Below are 19,365 nucleotides of genomic sequence, written 5' to 3' on the forward strand. Positions count from 1 at the left end.
ATGATTTAATATTTAATGTTTTGTTATTATAATACATTTAAAAGTATTTTTTTATCAGCGGCTGGATTATGGACCTCCGATTACTTGTCGTAATAAATAGTTTTTAAAGGTTTTAACGAACTTCCCTTTCTTTTTGGGCGGGTCAAAACAAGCTATTTTTTTGCGATTTAAATAGTTGAGTTGGACAAATCTGGCAACCCCGCAACAGGAAATGAATCCCGGAAATGAGCGCTCATTGAAACATCACGTCAAAATTGAATCGAGGGATAAATTAGAGGAATTAAACGCGCGCGTTTCATCATGAGGACTCACCGATGACTTTACACGGGGTTTCTGAGGATGCTGGAGTGAAAAGCGGATCAAACTTCAGAATAACCGACTGCAGATGTTATAATGTGTGTGTTTAGAGTGACGTGTGTTAATGGCAGTGCACCAGGACTGATTGACAGCTGATCTAATCCTGTTCTTCATCATTATTTCCCGTCCAAACAGCATGTTGATCAGCAGTATCTGCTCAGGTCTGTCCACTGAATCTGCGTGCTGTCATTGATGCACTGATGATGTTTCCTAAAACCTCGTTCACGAGCCTGATCGTGGGGGTTTTCCTCCTGTATGTGCTGCACACATGTTGGGTCATGTATGGGATCGTTTACACTAAACCCTGCGAAAACCCCAGGACTGACAGCTGTATCTCACCTTACCTGGCCGGGAAACCTCGACTGCAGGTGAGACGCTCATGTGCTGCTGTCAGAGGTGGAAAGAGTAATAAAATATTCTACTCAAGTAAAAGTACTACTACTTCAATGAAATTTTACTTAAGTACAAGTAAAAGTACCGGTCTAAAAATCTACTCAAGTAAAAGTAAAAAGTAGCTCATTTAAAATTGACTCAGAGTAAAAGTTACTGAGTTACTTTTTTAACAGCGGGGGTGGGGTGGGACCCTCCCGTGTAGGGTTGTAATGGTATAAGATTTTCACAGTATGGTAACGTCTCAGAAAATATCACGGTTTACAGTATTAATCAATTGTTAAATAAATAAACTGTATTATTAAATTATGGGTATTATTATTATTATCATCAGTTAAAATGACAGTTAAATTAATGAAAACAGGATTTTTTTTTGGTTGAACAAATGCTTTTATTATAACAAACTTGAAATAATTTGTTTGTTTATTAAAATTTCAATAAAACATGTCTAATCAATTAAATTTGATAATTAATAATGAATTAGATTAACAACTTATTTTTAACATTAATAATTTATTAAAATGTTTAAGAATAATATTGTCCTATGAAATGTATTTTATTCAGAAAATTAATGTTTCTTTTTATTAGGGGTGTAACGATATTCGAACCAAACCGAAGAACCGCGATACAGAACCCACGATTCGAATGGCGATACTCTCATGGCGTACCGAACACGCCCCGCCCTGCAAGCTACCCCGGCCCCGCCCAGCCCGGCTAATTGATTGGACCTGGAATCAGTGTTGCCAAGTCCGCTTATTATAAGCGACTTTGGGCTTGTTTTTCTGTAAAGTCGCTTACAAATATTGGTAGTCGCGGGTCGCGTTTTTTTTTGGGCTTGTTTCTAAAGTGTAGTTGCTTATTTGGGCTTGTTCTCAGCTCGTTGTCAAGCAGATATTTTCTATATGTTATTTAAACGTAGGAGTTTGTCTTGCCTGTTCCCTCTGTCTCTCCCCTTTCCCTATACACAGAGTTTTTTCCCCACCCACATCCTGCTTCTAATTGGCTCTGACCCAGATGGCAATAAGTACTAGCCAATCAGAGTCAGAGCAGGGCAATCGGTTTTTTTTCTGGTTAGGAAAACGTCAGTGAGTGACGTTTAAATGAAAATACGTGCGAGTCGCGACTGATGGTGACTGGACTGTAGCAGAGTTTTTATATATAAATTATATTTTAGATATTATAGATATAGATATTATAGTTTAATATTGTTTAACCCTTTAACTGTCACTCCCCCTTTTATCGCATAGACATGAAAATCACTATTCAAACTTAAATGGTTGTAATTCAAGAATGCTTTCGAATATAGACCTATGGTTGGTCTTGTTTTAAAGAAGACATTTGCCAGATTAATGTTGAAATGAAGTATTATGAAGTTATGAAAGTGAAACAGAAAAAAAGTTATACAAGTTTGAGTTTATGAAAATGAACAATGTAAAAATATCATTATTTATATTTTATATAAAATATATATATTACAAAATATATTTTACTCTAAAACTGCCAGAAAATGTAAGCCAAAAATCTGAAGAAGTTGTGTTCCAAATTTTAGGTTGATATCTCAAAAAATGAGCTTTCAGTAAGATTTTATTTGGCCGCAGTACCAACATTTTTCACTAGATGGACAGCCAAGCTTCATTACAGAAGAAAAATAAACTACCGTGTGCACAGTTTTACAAAACTAGGCACAGTTTACCAATCTGTCCACATGGATGTAAATTGACAATCTGTACCCACAGTTTAAAACTATCTGTCACCACGGATTGTAACAGTAGCGGTAGCGCGGAGTAAACGCGAGTAAACGCGAGTAAACGCGATCATCTCTTCCTCAGTTACAGAATAAACATGAATGGACACCTGAAGATATGTTGAAAAATACAGTATACTTACTGAAAGGCATCATAACTCGTGTAATCGCTCAATCAGTGTTTCATCAGCGCAAAGACGTCAATAAAACTGCATAGCTTGTCACTAGCATTATATTTACCTCAGCAGGCTAGTGATTAAGTGTCCACAACTTGTTGGTTCCTAGAGAAATGAACTCTTGCACTAAATAAATGCACAATATTATCCTATATATTATATTTTACTTAACCTGTTAATTATATCTTGATTATTTAAAGTACGTTTAAAATATCTTTAATGAAAATGACAGCAACTGTGTAAATTATTATATTTCAATAACAAATTAGAGTAAAGTTAATGCAAAAACTGACAAAGACACAATTTTCTCATTAAACCACTGTTTAATTTTTTTTTTTAGCTTTCTAAACCGAACCGAACCGAGACATCAAAACCGTGGGAAAACCGAACCGTCAGTTTTGTGTATCGTTACACCCCTACTTTTTATGATTTAATCCAAATATATTATCAAAAACGGTGGTAGGCTAATCAAATGTAAATTTAAACTTGTGTCCTTTTATTTTTTGGGGAAGCGCTGCAAAAAAAAGATTTACTAAATTAAACCATGGACAAAAAAAAATATTCCTATAAATAATGTTCAAATAAAATGTATTATTATTGTTATTATTATTATTATTTTGAGAAGTAGGCTACGTTCTACTGTATGCCTACAATAGTAATATATTTCTGTCATAATTTCTCCTAGTAAAACCGAACTTTTATTTTGACGGTTTGTGAAGACCTGTAATAGTGTATTTGACAATGGATTTTCTCAAATAAAATTATGAAAATCCTCATTAGGCGTTCTCTCAGAGCAGCTCTGGTAATGTTCACGTATTCATATCCTCAAATTGTTTGTGAGACGCTGAAAACACCATGAACGTCACGAGTACTTCAGTATGTAGTAGACAAACGCAGCTCAGCAGAACAAATAGGGTTAACTTATATATTTACTTGCAGTATTTTTGTGCTTAGCTTAATTATCCACAGACCATGTCGCGATTGGGTTTATTGCACAGTTCTACTTTCCATGTATTCATCCATCCATTATTTTGTATGTTTTACGTGACATCTGCATTAAGTGAATTCCATTTTCATGACTGGATTCCGGGATTCCCTTTGCATCACGTAAATCGGGACATACCTTTATCTGCAGGAGGGATGGTGTCCTATATCCTCTTTTTGCAGCCACTTTGCGTCCACATTTTTTGCAAATTGGATATCTATCCTCGAGGACAACCACGCTTTTTTTCTACTTTTCATACTGGCCATAATTCGCTTGGCGCTTAGCTTTCAGCTTCAGCTGGGCGTCACCTTTTTTGCGCGTTTGTTCGGGTTTGTTCTCCCGCCCTTCAATCAATTCAGTAGTTTCCGGAGTGTGTGATCCCCCCCTTGTATTATTATTTTTTACTCAGTAACGGATATGATTTCAAATGTAGCGAAGTACAATACTTCAAAGAAAACGTACTTAAGTAAAAGTAAAAGTACAGATTTTAAAAACTACTTTAAAAAGTAGAAGTACACAAAAAAACTACTCAATTACGTAACGCGAGTAAATGTAATTCGTTACTTTCCACCTCTGGCTGCTGTTATATGTGTGTATTTACAACTTATCTTATAAACAATGCATGTGAAACCAGGCCTATGCAGGTCTTTATGGGTGGACATATTTATATATCAAAGGACGGGAACTATTAATTAATAATTAACATGAATTTAAATATTAAATTATGTAATATTAAATGTGAGAAAGGTGTTTTCAATCTTTTAGATGCCAGGGACCCCCGATCATCATCATACAAGGGCCCCTATTCAAAAATTTAATTTATGTAGTTTATTGTAAAAAGACCCAGGTTATACGGTGAAAACTAATATTATAAATGTCTAAAATATTAATTGGAAAACATTTAGTTTCTATTAAGTTTAATTAAATTTTTTACATTCTACTCATTATAGCTCTGTACTGTTCAGTGTTTTAATTTATTTATTTTCAATTTTGATTTATCAATAATTTATTAATCTCTTTATTTATGTAAATATGTTATTTAAATATTTATGTTTTTTATATATTTTTATTCCAATTGTTTTATCTGTTTCTTTTCATCTAAATTTATTTATTTATTTTTTATTAATTAATATATATTTTTAATCATTTTTAAATGTATTTATTTAAATATAATTGGTATCTATTTAATTTGAAATTATTTATATATTTATGTATTTTATTCAAGTTTATTTTATTATAATCAAATTTCTATGTATCTATTTCCTTCTTTTTCTTTAATCTGATTTTAATATATTTAAAATCTTTAATTTGATATTTAATTTATTTCAAACCTATTTATTTATTTTATTTTATTTGTATTAAAAAAAATTCACACTGTTTTTCTCCAAACACGTCCCTGGACTCCAGTTTGAGAACCCCTGCATTAGCAGACATATAATCAACATTATACAGTACAGAATATATTTCAGTAAACAATAGGAATATATGCAATAACAGTGATATATTGTATGTGTGTCATCAGCTCAGCGTCTACACTGCATTGAGACCGAATGCTGATGGAGGACACAGTCTGATCCACAGAGAGGAAGAGTTTGATGTGAACACCAGGTTTGAGAGGTACAGGAAAAGCCATGGGATCTAGTAACTCTTGTCCAGTAGGGCTTCATTTGTGCGCTTTCTAGACAACTATTGCTTACCAGATTTGCTTTCTCACAGTTATACTTCTGTCTCTTTAAGGTTAATTAATGTGTCTTTGCCGAAGAAGACACGCAAAAATGGCACGCTGTATGCGATGGTGTTCCTGCACCAGGCTGGAGTCACGCCGTGGCAGGATCCGCATCAGGTGCATTTAGTCACGCAACTGACCACATACATGATACCGAAGCCTCCCGAGATTAGCCTGATCACGGGACAGGACGACCCACAGGTGAGCTGACACCCCCAGCAAACATCCCAGCAAGCAATTTTATGTTTAAAAGACTTCTAATAGCCGTCCAAACACAGCCCAGACGTTTAATAAAGCAATAAGCGCTTTGAAGCCGTGATTTACAGTGAAATTAGCATTTTTAGCTTGGACGCGGAGCGGAGTGCCTAAAACCCCCTTACTGTGCGTTCACACCGCCGCCGGCGAGAGCGTCAAAGTGGCCGGAAGTCATTCATTTTCAACGAGAGCCGGTGGCGAGCTCCGGCGAGGGCGGCGCGGCGCGTCTTGGACGGTGAGAGCGGTACGGAGAGTTGAAATCAGGTCAACTTTATGGTAATGAGCTATGACGTGGTTCGGTGGCAACCAAACGGATTGTAGAAGTGCTCGTTTGAGAGGATTCCAGAGAACGCAGTCTGTAAACTTTGACCAGATTAGTTCCCAAGCAAAATAGAGGAGAGGTTGATCATATGAATTTGATAAGAAGGCGCGCAACACTATGTATAGGCAAGATTTTCGCACTAGAACGCTTGTTTTTCAGCGGGAATGCAAATTAGAATAGCACTTAACCATGAACACACAAGCCACTCCACACAAATGGCGTTTAATTGGTTTATTTCGTTAGCAAATGTGTCACTATAAATGTTAAGTTCTTTCCATAGATCAATTTTCTGCAAAAATAACGATAGACATGCTTGTTTGCTTTGCGACCCCTTTAAATAAAGTAAAAAAAAAAGACCAAACATTCGATTTACGTCAGAGTGTCCACGAATCTTTCCACGGCGTTGATAGAGAATTTTTCCGCTTTTGCCGGCGGCGGTGTGAACGCACGGTTAGCTGTTCTAAGTTCACTGTAAATCACGGCTTCAAGGGGCTTATTACTGTTATAAAACGGTTACTCCATAAAAATATATTAATTTTAATATTTATTTTGTTCATAAAATAAACACCAGCAACAAAAAATATAACGTTGTAACACATTATTCCTCCGCCAAGCAATGTAGTTCCAAAGAGGTTGCCAAGCAACACATGCAGCAACAAAGAATCACAGTTGCGCAGTAATACTAATGTAATGCGGTCACAGGTGTGTGTTTGTTGAGTAATTTACAACGGCTTCAAACGTGGCTCGACCAATCAGAATCAAGGACTGGAACTGTCCGTTTTATAGAACAAGGCAAAATTTGGGCTGTCAGTGAAAGTTTAATAGACGTTTAAACCATAGCCCAAGGATAGACTAGTCGTTTATTTTTATTTCTTTTTTATGTAATTGATGACTAGTCTATTCTTGGGCTATGGTTTATACGTCTATTAAACTTTCACTGACAGCCCAAATTTTGCATTGTTTTAAACGTCTGGGCTGTTTGGACGGCTATTAGACGTCTTTTAAACGCATTGTTTGCTGGGCCACTTCCTGCACCTGAACAAAGAGCTGTGTTTGCATGATATAAATAAACCCGATTGCTATCCAGAAACCGGATCAGCAAAAGCAGACCAGCGAGTCCGATCTGGACCGGCCCGTTTCCCACTGGCGTTCTCGTCTGACGCTGAACGTGGTGTCCGAAAACTTCCAGTTTGATCGAGAGGCTCTTCCTGGAGACGTGCACCGCTACATGAGAGTGTGAGTTTCTTCATATTATACACATCCTTCACTCTTTCAAGATTAAACAACGAGCCATGAGATAGTTGCCATGTACATTTAAAAAGCATATAAGTGATTATTGTCAAGTCAAATTTATTGCAATAGCCCTTTTTAAAGGAACACGCCAGCGTTTTTTGAAATAGGAGTTATTCACCGTCTCCCCTACATTTAGAAAGGTGGGAAAACGCATTTTTGTCTCAGTGTATGCATTGTCTTAGTTTGGCAGCGCCGACGCTAGCTTGGCTTAGCATAATGAATGGAATCCTTTGTTGCCAGATAGCATGTCGTGAGTAAAAGTGATAAAAAAAACAACAACTTAATTACTTCTTGTGGTCTGTGTATTCACAACGAGTACAAATAGCAATGCAGATTAAGACCAGGCGATTTCCTAGGCAGAGATTGACCTGGGACTATATTGGGGGGATGCAAAGGCGAAGCACTGCTACTTGGGCGCAGAGATATCACGGCATCTCAGCATCTATCTTACAACTGAATAAAGACACAGATTCACGTAAGGAAGAGTAATAAAAGACGACCTACATGTGCACTTTGTTCTGCCTGTGTTTTGGAAATGGATGGGACGGCCGTATCCTTCAGGCATAGTACCGTCTTTCTGGTCCCATATTTCATTTTTTTAACATAGTCCTCCGGTGCAAAATGCTCTTCGCAAACACAATACTGGTTAATTTTTTTTAGAGCGGTGTTGAAGTACAGATATCCAGAGCTAGCCATTGATTTCTCAGTTCCACATTCGATTCACATTCTGTGAAACATTACATTCGTGTATGTCCTTTGCTTGTTCTCACAACCTTTTGCTATGCAGGCAATTACCATGTTTGTTGTAACTGTGGCTGTAACTTCTCAAACTCAACACAATCCAAAAACGAAGATACTCGGTTCAGATCACTCACGCCGGTATGTTGACGGAAATTGTGGGATTTCAGGTGTTGCGTGATATCTCTGCGCCCAAGTAGCAGTGCTTCGCCTGTGCTTCCCCACAATATAGTCCCAGGTCAATCTCTGCCTAGGAAATCGCCTAGTCTTAATCTGCATTGCTATTTGTACTCGTTGTGAATACACAGGCCACAAGAAGTAATTAGGTTTTTTTTTGGATCACTTTTACTCACGACATGTTATCTGGCAACAAAGGATTCCATTTATTATGCTAAGCTAAGCTAGCGTCGGTGCTGCCAAACTAAGACAATGCATGCACTGAGACAAAAATGCGTTTGCCCACCTTTCTAAATGTAGGGGAGACGGTGAATAACCCCTATTTCAAAAAACGCTGGCGTGTTCCTTTAAAGGCAATAGCCCTTTTTATTGCAATTTCCCTTTTTAAAGCTCAGATTAAAACTTATCTGTTTAGAATATAGCTTTTAGTGATTTGATTGTTTGGTTTGTTGATTTTATGTTTGATCTGTATGTCTGTCTTTTTGCATAGCTTTGTATTTTATTGATTTACTCTTATGTTGTACGGTGTCCTTGAGTGCCTTAAAAGGTGCCTATAAATAAAAGGTATAATTATAGCGCTTTTCACAAAATACACAGTTCCAAAGCAGCTTTACAGAAAGTCATGATGTTAATGTTTATAATATATTAATATCTTTATGCCTTGTATATTCAAATTTAGCATATAAGAGCTGGATGATATTTTGCGACGGTACAAGCAATCAAGCATTTGAGATTTGCTATAGTATATATCGCTCTATGCAAGTATATTGTATGTGTGTGGATAAACTTTGACATACTTATAGTGTATCCAACTTTATATAAAGATCTGGACGATAATATATTCACATTTTGCAACGATATAAAAAAATCAGGGGAACTTTAAATTTGCTATAGTATATATATCACTTTACATGAGTACTGCATGTATGCGGATAAAGTTGGAAATAATATATATGTAACTTTATAAGTGTATATATATTTTTGTGATGATATATCTTATATCTCATCCTATACTGTGATGCAGGATTTGGTTCATGATTTTCATCTCTAATTCACCGTTACCTTTGTGTCCTGCAGGTATCAGAACGGCAAGAAGATGATTTACCTGCCGCTGCTGTTCGTAGACGAGCTCAGTAACCGAGTGAAGGATTTGATGGTACCGCGTCTTTAATTCTCTACATTATACAGCTGTTTTCTCTGAGCTCCTGTAGTGAACATGTGAATGTGTTTAATGCAGGAAATCAACATCAGCTCCACTGAACTGCCTCTGACCATCTCGTACGACTCCATCGCTCTGGGGAAACTGCGCTTCTGGATACACATGCAGGACGCCGTTTATTCACTGCAGCAGTTTGGTAAGGGTCTTATGGATAATTAAAGCAATAAGCCATGCAAGGCTGTGTTAAAGGGAATTTATCAAGGTTAAATGGATTTTTTAAAAACTATTTTTAATAGGATTATTAATATGCTTATATTTATATGTATATATACACATACTTATACATGCAAAAAAGAAGTTTTTAATAGGGTTGTTATTAAAATACATATATATATGCATTTAAGTATTTTTAAACAAGATTATTTTATACCATATTTATTCAAAAATTTAATATGCAAAAATTCAATGCATAAAAAAACCCTGATTAATTGCATGTCCGTAAGTGGTTTATTACTTTATAAAAGATCTAAAATAGCAATATCAAATGTAATGAATCAAATGTACTAATAATATTATTATTATTAGAATAAATGATATGTCTATCACTTCATATAATTTATTTATCTTTCTGATTATTTTAAAATCACATTAATATTGAAAATAAATATTTCAGGGATATTTTTCTTTGTATTTTAGGCTTTACTGAAAAGGATGCGGATGAAATCAAGGGAATATTTGTGGACACCAACCTGTATTTCCTCGCCCTCACCTTCTTTGTGGCCGCTTTCCACGTAAGCTCATGTGTTTTAGACTGATCATATTGTCTTAATCATGTTCATATTGCTGAGTCTGAGCGGGTTTATATTTCACCGCATTCAAACATTACTGTTTTTGTCCAGCTTTTGTTTGACTTCCTGGCGTTCAAAAATGACATCAGTTTCTGGAAGCACAAGAAGAGCATGGTGGGAATGTCGAGCAAAGCAGGTTTGTGAACATTAACCCTCCTTTCACACGAATACATGCAAAGTGTTGTTGAGGAAGTGAAAGACTGTTTTCTGTTATTACAAATATGTTCAAATGAGCGACCGTCTCATACACGAAACAAAATACAAGAAAATTATGTAATGATACTGAGTACAGTATTTGATACTGAGTTTTTCTGTTATCTGTTATAAAAATTTAATTTAAGTTATTTACTTTTACTTTAATTTACTTTTAATAATAATTTTTAATAATTTAAATTTAAAAAAAAAATTATATTATTTATATATAAAGTTTATATTTATTAGTTTATAGTTGTTTATAATTTTTTTTAAATATTTATTAATGTTTTATAGTTTTTTTTAAATAATTGTTACATTTTATTTTTACTCAAATGTCAAAAATAATCATATACAGCATAATGTAATATATATATATATATATATATATATATATATAAATAAAATATATAATACATATTTAAAATATGAATAATACTATTATAATTAAGATAAATATAAATATTAATTAATTTAATATTAATATTAATATGTATTAAATTGTCCTCGAGGTATATACGGTTTCATTTGTTTTTGATAAATGTTCCATTTTATTTATTCATTATAGTTATTCATAACTGTGTATAATAATCCGCCATGGTTTGCATCGGTTATCACAACATGACCGCGATCTCTCAGTGAGTTAGTTCGCATATATCAGACTGTTGGATGTGCGAGTCTGTGCTGATGTGAGGTGTGTGTGTGTGTGTGTGTCAGTGCTGTGGAGGTGTTTCAGCACTATCGTGATCTTCCTGTATCTGCTGGATGAACAGACGAGTCTCCTGGTCCTGATTCCCGCTGGGATCGGATCTCTGATAGAGGTACAGTCAGGTCTCACTGAGTTCATGTGCTTTTTACTGCAGTCAGCTGGACATCATGAACTTACACCTTCAGCTCTTATGTTTGTATATTTATTTCAGGTGTGGAAAGTGAAAAAGGCTTTTAAAATCCACGTCATATGGAGGGGCTTGACTCCCACATTCCTGGTAAACTGTTATGGTTTCTCTTCTTTATTGCTCTGAATCGTCTTGTTACTAAAAACATTGATGATTCTCTAACTGTGAATTGTTCCGGTCTGTCCTTCAGTTTGGGAAACAGGATGAATCTGAGAAACGAACAGGGGAATATGACACACTGGTGAGCACAAGCTTCATCCAGAACGCAGTCTTATGGTTATGTGTTGATATATCTCAATATCGCACTTTTGAATATTGTTTGTCCTTCAGGCGATGAAGTACCTGTCCTATCTGCTGTATCCCCTGTGCCTCGGCGGGGCGGGTTACGCGCTCGTGTTCGTCAAGTACAAAAGGTGAAGAGTTTATTTCGTTTATTTGCTGAAAAAGTTATTTGAGGTGCACAAATGATTAATATTTGATGTGTTTGCACAGCTGGTACTCCTGGATTATTAACAGTTTAGTCAACGGTAAGTGTCATTTTGTAGCTGTATTTGACTGATTGAATGATTTAGAAACATTAAAGATGGAAATGTAATTGCTTTTTTCATTCAGGAGTGTACGCCTTCGGATTCCTCTTTATGCTGCCTCAACTCTTTGTAAATTACAAGGTTTGTTGAGTTTAAATGACCTCTTCCATTCAGAGTCATGAAATTATGCTCGATTCATGTTTGGGTTTGTAATCAATGCATTTGTTTTCACAGATGAAATCAGTCGCTCATCTGCCCTGGAAAGCCTTTATGTACAAGGTGCGAGACGATCGTTCACAGTGAACCTCTCTCATGCTGTTTGCATTAATAATGCATGATATATAAGAGACAATATTTGTTTTGGCAGATATTAGTGCTTTTTAAGTTTTAAACCCCTTTAAACTATAAAAACTGCCAGTATGAAAACTAAACACCTGATGTTTTCTATGTAACAATTTTCAATATTTTATATGATTGTATATTATTTTATATATATATATATATATATATATATATATATATACAGGTCCTTCTCAAAAAATTAGCATATTGTGATAAAGTTCATTATTTTCCATAATGTAATGATAAAAATTAAACTTTCATATATTTTAGATTCATTGCACACCAACTGAAATATTTCAGGTCTTTTATTGTTTTAATACTGATGATTTTGGCACACAGCTCATGAAAACCAAAAATTCCTGTCTCAAAAAATTAGCATATCATGAAAAGGGTCTCTAAACGAGCTATTAACCTAATCATCTGAATCAACAAATTAACTCTAAACACCTGCAAAAGATTCCTGAGGCTTTTAAAAACTCCCAGCCTGTTTCATTACTCAAAACCGCAATCATGGGTAAGACTGCCGACCTGACTGCTGACCAGAAGGCCATCATTGACACCCACAAGCAAGAGGGTAAGACACAGAAAGACATTTCTGAACAAATAGGCTGTTCCCAGAGTGCTGTATCAAGGCACCTCAGTGGGAAGTCTGTGGGAAGGAAAAAGTGTGGCAAAAAACGCTGCACAACGAGAAGAGGTGACCGGACCCTGAGGAAGATTGTGGAGAAGGACCGATTCCAGACCTTGGGGACCTGCGGAAGCAGTGGACTGAGTCTGGAGTAGAAACATCCAGAGCCACCGTGCACAGGCGTGTGCAGGAAATGGGCTACAGGTGCCGCATTCCCCAGTTCAAGCCACTTTTGTACCAGAAACAGCGGCAGAAGCGCCTGACCTAGGCTACAGAGAAGCAGCACTGGACTGTTGCTCAGTGCTCCAAAGTACTGTTTTCGGATGAAAGCAAATTTTGCACGTCATTCGGAAATCAAGGTGCCAGAGTCTGGAGGAAGACTGGGGAGAAGGAAATGCCAAAATGCCTGAAGTCCAGTGTCAAGTACACACAGTCAGTGATGGTCTGGGGTGCCATGTCAACTGCTGGTGTTGGTCCACTGTGTTTTATCAAGGGCAGGGTCAATGCAGCTAGCTATCAGGAGATTTTGGAGCACTTCATGCTTCCATCTGCTGAAAAGCTTTATGGAGATGAAGATTTCATTTTTCAGCACGACCCGGCACCTGCTCACAGTGCCAAAACCACTGGTAAATGGTTTACTGACCATGGTATTACTGTGCTCAATTGGCCTGCCAACTCTCCTGACCTGAACCCCATAGAGAATCTGTGGGATATTGAGAAGAGAAAGTTGAGAGACGCAAGACCCAACACTCTGGATGAGCTTAAGGCCGCTATCGAAGCATCCTGGGCCTCCATAACACCTCAGCAGTGCCACAGGCTGATTGCCTCCATGCCACACCGCATTGAAGCAGTCATTTCTGCAAAAGGATTCCCGACCAAGTATTGAGTGCATAACTGAACATAATTATTTGAAGGTTGACTTTTTTTTTTGTATTAAAAACACTTCTTTTATTGGTCGGATGAAATATGCTAATTTTTTGAGACAGGTATTTTGGGTTTTCATGAGCTGTATGCCAAAATCATCAGTATTAAAACAATAAAAGACCTGAAATATTTCAGTTGGTGTGCAATGAATCTAAAATATATGAAAGTTTAATTTTTATCATTACATTATGGAAAATAATGAACTTTATCACAATATGCTAATTTTTTGAGAAGGACCTGTATATAAAACACTAAACAAAATGCAATACATTTTATAATTTATCATAATTTATAAAAAATCATATTACTGAGCACACATTACTTTCATTGTTTTTCTGTTATTTTGTGAAATTTACATTTAAGTGGTTAAATTGTCCTCATTTTGTATATAATCATAAATGTATTGTATAAATTATTTTATATATAATTATATATATATATAATAGTGTCTCTGATATATATAATATATGATATTTATAACAAATATTATATATAAAACCATTATATAAATATAATGTATTAAATTATCCTCAAAGTGTATGCAGTTTCAGATCAAATCTATCAATTTAATAAAACAATTTATCATATAATTTTTTAAGATTAATAAATTAATAATTGCCTGATATTTACTGAAAACTAAAGATCATTGTCTATCTGGAGGTTTTAGTTTCATTAACTGAGTTTTCTTATAATTCTGACACTTGTTTTTCTGACCAGGCTTTTAACACGTTTATCGATGACGTGTTTGCGTTCGTCATCACCATGCCCACGTCACACCGGCTGGCGTGTTTCAGGGATGACGTGGTGTTCCTCGTGTACCTGTATCAGAGATGGTGAGGATCCTCACAGTCTGACGTTGATGTTGATCTGACTTTCCGGTCGTACGGATGATGCATGAGATGTTGATGTGTTTCAGGCTCTATCCAGTGGACAAAACCAGAGTGAACGAGTACGGCGTGTCTTACGATGAAGAGCCCAAAGGAAAATCCCATAAAGATTGACACCGGCACAACAGGACAGCTCAGCATTATCATGAGACAAGACATCGGATTCAAAAATGAAGGACAACACTGCATTTGTCTATTTGAGCTCAGTTTTGTCTCCAGTAAACAGGATTTTGAGCAGCTACTCTCTGTCGGAGCGTCTTTCACAGTTCAAACGGTTGCTATATATTGAGTTATAGGTTAAGAAGTAAAACTATGAAAAGCTTGTGTAAATTTACAGAATGTATTTTGATGGGACCTTTAATTCAGTCTCAAAAAGTGTTTTGTAATTAAGACCACATCACAAGGGTGCCAAAAGACCAGAGTTTCAGATTAATTATCTGTTTTGTTTCCGAATACGAATTAATTTAGTAACATGACTGTTGTTTGCGTGTTGGGAGAGAATGATGTATGTTTGTCTCTGCGTTTCATTCCAATAAAAGTGTTTCTGTGATTCAACTGCTTAATTACAGAGACTTTATTGAACAAACCATGCCTTCCACTGCCTTTATTCTTGCGTGTAGTTTTTTATGTTACTTGTCCATGATGACAGTGCAGCAGTAACTGACCTAATATTACCTACTGAACTAACTGTGTGTTAATAAATATAAACAAATACATTTTAAAAAGTCGAACAAAAAAGTATTACCATGTTTCTAGAATCTAGATGGAATACTTTGAAGTACAATGTAAATACCATGTACATTTTATTTACTATGTAAATAAATAAAAATATTATGCAATTATGTTTAACTTTTTATATTTTTCCAGATATATTTAAATTTCATATCTAATAAATAGAACGCTCTCATGACCACGCGGATGTCAAAAATAACTGACAGAACAAACGGACCAATCACATCCTCTCCTCACTCCTCACCCGCCCACTGAAGTGACGCATGATGCTATATAAAATATCGCCCCGCCCCCCTTCGACCCTTTCCGTTCACTGACATCGCTGTGTTTGAGGTGCTCGGTTCTTCGCTCGAAGCTAAGGCCTTTGAATCCGGCGACTAGCACCGTCAAATTAAGGCATCCACGTCTGAAACCTTAACCTGCTGAAAGAACAATGGCATCTGTATCCGAGCTGGCCTGTATTTACTCCGCTCTCATCCTCCATGATGATGAAGTGACCGTAACGGTGAGTGTGGGGTTTGATCGCGCGCTGACGGCGCGACATGAACATCCGGGACTCTGACACTCTGTGTACATATGACGCTCATACATTACTTTGATTTTAATAGATTTACATTTGTATACAGGTTAGTTTGTTACTGCACATGTTCAGTGTGTTATTAGAACCTAAATAGTGTGTGAAAACAGTTTGAACGCGTTGTGGGAAACTAGTAACTTAGACATGAAGCGCGCGCTTTTTCTGTTTTACAATTTACCGCTTTTTTAAACACTATTATTCAGGATAACTTAAGTATTTACTCAAGTCTTAAAATTTGCGATTGTGACGGTAATCATACAGTACAGAGTTACCACTTGATAACCTATCCTGTAAGTTATAACATGCTAACGTTAACGTTACTCACAACACTACTAACGTTATAGTAAGTGGCATAATGACCATGTGTTGAGCATATACTTAGATTCAAAAAATGTATATTATGCCATTTACATCTTACTCTAGGAAGAAAACGGTTGTATCATACTGTACCGTGGTACTACCATGTGTTTGTCGTTTTGACAGTAGCATGTTAGCATCTGATACCATTACTGTACCATTGTGTTGCATCCAAATCAAACCATGAAGTGATGTGTTGATGTGTGTTTTCCAGGAGGACAAGCTCAATGCCCTGATCAAGGCCGCCGGTGTGAACATTGAGCCCTTCTGGCCCGGTCTCTTCGCCAAGGTGGGTTTATTTCTCAGCCATTGCATCTATAAGATCCTTTGAGGATATTGGAAATGGTTAAATGTGAATGTTTGGGAAACATTGTATCTACAATCATGAAGTCAAATCAAGTCAGCTCTACAGAGGACCTTAGCGTTGTTATTTAATGAGTGCATATTCAAAGTGTTGATGTTTTAGTAGTGCACCTGTTGGAGTGCAAGTGTGATGCCATTTCCTAAGTGTTGATTTTAAAAGCCACAGTTCACCCAAAAATGAAAATTAGTCCAGGAGTTACTCGCCCTGACGCCATCATAGGTGTGTATGACATTATTCTTTCAGATGGAGTTATTAAAAATGTCCGAGGCTTATAATGGGTGTCAATGGGTATATTTTTTGGGAAGTCCATCAAAGTCTATCCATCCGTGATAAAAGTGCTCCACACTGTTCTGGGGGATAATAAAGGCCTTCTGAAGTGTAGCGATGCGTTCAAGAAAAATATCCATATTTAAAACTTTACAGATTAAAATAACGCTTCCGACAGACGGCTGTACGCCAAAAGAGTCACACTTGAACTTGACGCACAATGTAATGACGAACGCGGTTGCACAGCCCAGTTTTGATAGAACCGCGAGAGTCGTCAAAGCTCACGCTACTCCTACATCTACGTCATACATCGTCAAGGGTTACTCTTGTGGCGCAAGTCGACTTGCGTACAGCCATTTAACTCAAATTGTATTCTTCTTAAAGAACATTTATTCATTTAGCTGACGCTTTTATCCAAAGCTGCTATATGTCAGAGGTCGCACGCCTCTGGAGCAACTAGGGGTTAAGTGTCTTGCTCAGGGACACATTGGTGTCTCACAGTGGATTCGAACCCGGGTCTCTGACACCAAAGTAGGGCTGCAACTAACGATTATTTTGATAATCGATTAATCGGACGATTATTTTTTCGATTAATCGGATAGAAATTAAATTAGATTTTTTTTTTATTATAACTAAATAAAACCGTAAATCAGGGTATTTATGTGTAAAAGTGTACTTTAAAAAGTGCAAAAGCCACACATTGAGTTTTACTAATATCAATATTTGCATTGTTTTTAATGATAATTGCTGATGGCAAGTTGACAAACATGATTATTGTTAAAAAAAATGATATCCAACATATTATGTTTCAACACAATTTTTGTTAAAACAAATTTACACAGACATGTTGTTCAGATGTGAATATCTGAACTAAAAAACAAACTAAAAACATCTAAAATATATAATTCATTTAATTTTTATTTAAAATTAATTATATATAAGGAATATAAGGATAAAGAATATAATATATATTATATAGAAAATAATATAATATAAGGATAAATTGATTAAATAAATATAGAAAGACTGAAAACAATTGTGTGAATGTAGAGCCGCAGTAGATCGCGTTTGAAAAACAATTAAAACTTAGTAGACAAATGCTATAAAAAGAGAACGGAATGGAGGTAACGTTACCCAGCAAGCTAACAGGCTTGAGTAAAGGACAGGAGAAATTATGCATTAGTGCACAAGCATTCGCTGAAAACCACTGAGTACAGTGACTAAAAAACAATATTTTACTGCTGCTGTTATTAACTGCCTTTATATTTAGTGCTTCGCTTTGTAAAGACCGTTTTAATTTAACCTATTTCTGCGGTAGCGCTATTTTAATCCATCACTTACGTTGCGAGCGAACTGATTACGCAACCTGATGCTCGAGACAAAATACAGACATCCCGGAAGTCCCGGGAGTCTCCCGCATATTGATTGCGGCTCCCTGATGCCCGCGAATTAGTTCAAACTCCCGAAATCTAGAGCGCGCAAGCGAGACAGAAGAGACTGCTCCAAACCGTGTAGCGCGCGCACTCGGCAGAGCGCCTGAGGGAGAGAGACCTTGCGTGTGTGTGCGTACCAGTAAACGCTCCCCGTGACGCAAGCAGACCAACTAATCGATAATGACATTCGTTGACAACGATTTTCATAATCGATTTTATCGATTAGTTGTTGCAGCCCTACACCAAAGGAATGTGTATTATCCACTGCGCCATCACCACCCCCAGAAGAATGTCATATACACCTAAGCGAGTAAAGCATGGGCTAATTTTAATTTTTGTGTGAACTATCCCTTGAAGTAGTGCACCTGTTGTAGTGTGAGTGTAAGTGTGATGTCCTTTGTTCAGGCTCTGGCCAGTGTTGACATCGGGAGTCTGATCTGTAATGTTGGAGCCGGTGGAGGAGCCGCTCCTGCCGCTGCCGTTGCTGCCGCTCCTGCAGACGCTCCAGGTAACACACACACACTCATTCAGACGCTTCACACCTGCATCTCATCTTATTCACACACTCAACCCGTCTTCTTGTTTGCATTACAGCCAAGGTGGAAGAGAAGAAAGAGGAGAAGAAAGACGAGTCTGAGGAGTCTGATGACGACATGGGCTTCGGTCTTTTCGACTAAAGCAGTTTTTAATAAAAAAAATTGAAACTGTAAATGCTGTTTGTGTCACTGTTGGTTTGGGGTTTAGTTCTAGTTTATTGAAGTGTTCTACAGTCCGAAATATAAGTAATTTAGATTCACTTTATTTCCGATAGTTCTTTAAACGGTGAAATGAGAAACACTAATATAAGTAGTGTTTTTAAAATAAAGTTAAGGCACTTATTGGGTAATGCTTCAATAAGGCTTCATTTAACTACATAAGATAATATGAACATAATAATGAAAAGTTCTTCTAAAAGCATTTACTAATCTTGGTTAATGTCAACATTTAGTAGTGCATTATTAACATAGTATCTTGATATTTAATTTTCCTGAGCTGACATGAACAATGAACAGTTGTTTTTATAAATGTT

The 19,365-nt window shown here is 36.4% G+C and overlaps 2 protein-coding genes across 3 annotated transcripts; both read left to right on the top strand.

Moving 5' to 3' along the window:
• The first annotated feature begins 196 nt into the window (after positions 1–196).
• clptm1l (CLPTM1 like) lies at positions 197–15,152 on the top strand. Of its 2 annotated transcripts, XM_077230120.1 has the most exons (18): positions 207–395; positions 493–725; positions 5,175–5,269; positions 5,390–5,579; positions 7,043–7,191; positions 9,241–9,319; positions 9,401–9,518; positions 10,019–10,113; positions 10,222–10,306; positions 11,080–11,183; positions 11,283–11,348; positions 11,449–11,499; positions 11,589–11,671; positions 11,751–11,785; positions 11,871–11,926; positions 12,020–12,064; positions 14,397–14,512; positions 14,596–15,152. In XM_077230120.1, exons 2-18 carry the CDS (start codon positions 558–560, stop codon positions 14,678–14,680), a joined length of 1,620 nt encoding a protein of 539 aa, XP_077086235.1. In that variant the 5' UTR covers positions 207–395; positions 493–557; the 3' UTR covers positions 14,681–15,152. The 2 variants fall into 2 exon arrangements, with proteins under 2 accessions (XP_077086234.1, XP_077086235.1); XM_077230119.1 differs by having other exon boundaries at positions 197–725.
• A 449-nt stretch (positions 15,153–15,601) lies between these two features.
• Positions 15,602–19,007, top strand: rplp1 (ribosomal protein lateral stalk subunit P1). Its single transcript, XM_077230064.1, has 4 exons — positions 15,602–15,803; positions 16,447–16,521; positions 18,702–18,804; positions 18,891–19,007. The coding sequence occupies exons 1-4, from the start codon at positions 15,732–15,734 to the stop codon at positions 18,971–18,973; spliced, it is 333 nt and encodes a 110-aa protein (XP_077086179.1). The 5' UTR covers positions 15,602–15,731; the 3' UTR covers positions 18,974–19,007.
• Positions 19,008–19,365: the final 358 nt, after the last annotated feature.

Source organism: Siphateles boraxobius, unplaced genomic scaffold (assembly GCF_051911475.1).
Source record: "Siphateles boraxobius isolate OS27281-9 unplaced genomic scaffold, OSU_SipBor_1 139, whole genome shotgun sequence".
Taxonomy (NCBI): domain Eukaryota; kingdom Metazoa; phylum Chordata; class Actinopteri; order Cypriniformes; family Leuciscidae; genus Siphateles; species Siphateles boraxobius.

Bases quoted from the DNA above. Each gene is read 5' to 3' on its own strand.
- clptm1l (XM_077230119.1), top strand. From the start codon at position 558: ATGATGTTTCCTAAAACCTCGTTCACGAGCCTGATCGTGGGGGTTTTC. The intron at 5,580-7,042 runs GTGAGCTGACAC...ATTGCTATCCAG, and splicing joins CGGGACAGGACGACCCACAG to AAACCGGATCAGCAAAAGCA. The intron at 7,192-9,240 runs GTGAGTTTCTTC...TGTGTCCTGCAG, and splicing joins GTGCACCGCTACATGAGAGT to GTATCAGAACGGCAAGAAGA.
- rplp1 (XM_077230064.1), top strand. From the start codon at position 15,732: ATGGCATCTGTATCCGAGCTGGCCTGTATTTACTCCGCTCTCATCCTC. The intron at 15,804-16,446 runs GTGAGTGTGGGG...TGTGTTTTCCAG, and splicing joins ATGATGAAGTGACCGTAACG to GAGGACAAGCTCAATGCCCT. The intron at 18,805-18,890 runs GTAACACACACA...TTTGCATTACAG, and splicing joins CGCTCCTGCAGACGCTCCAG to CCAAGGTGGAAGAGAAGAAA.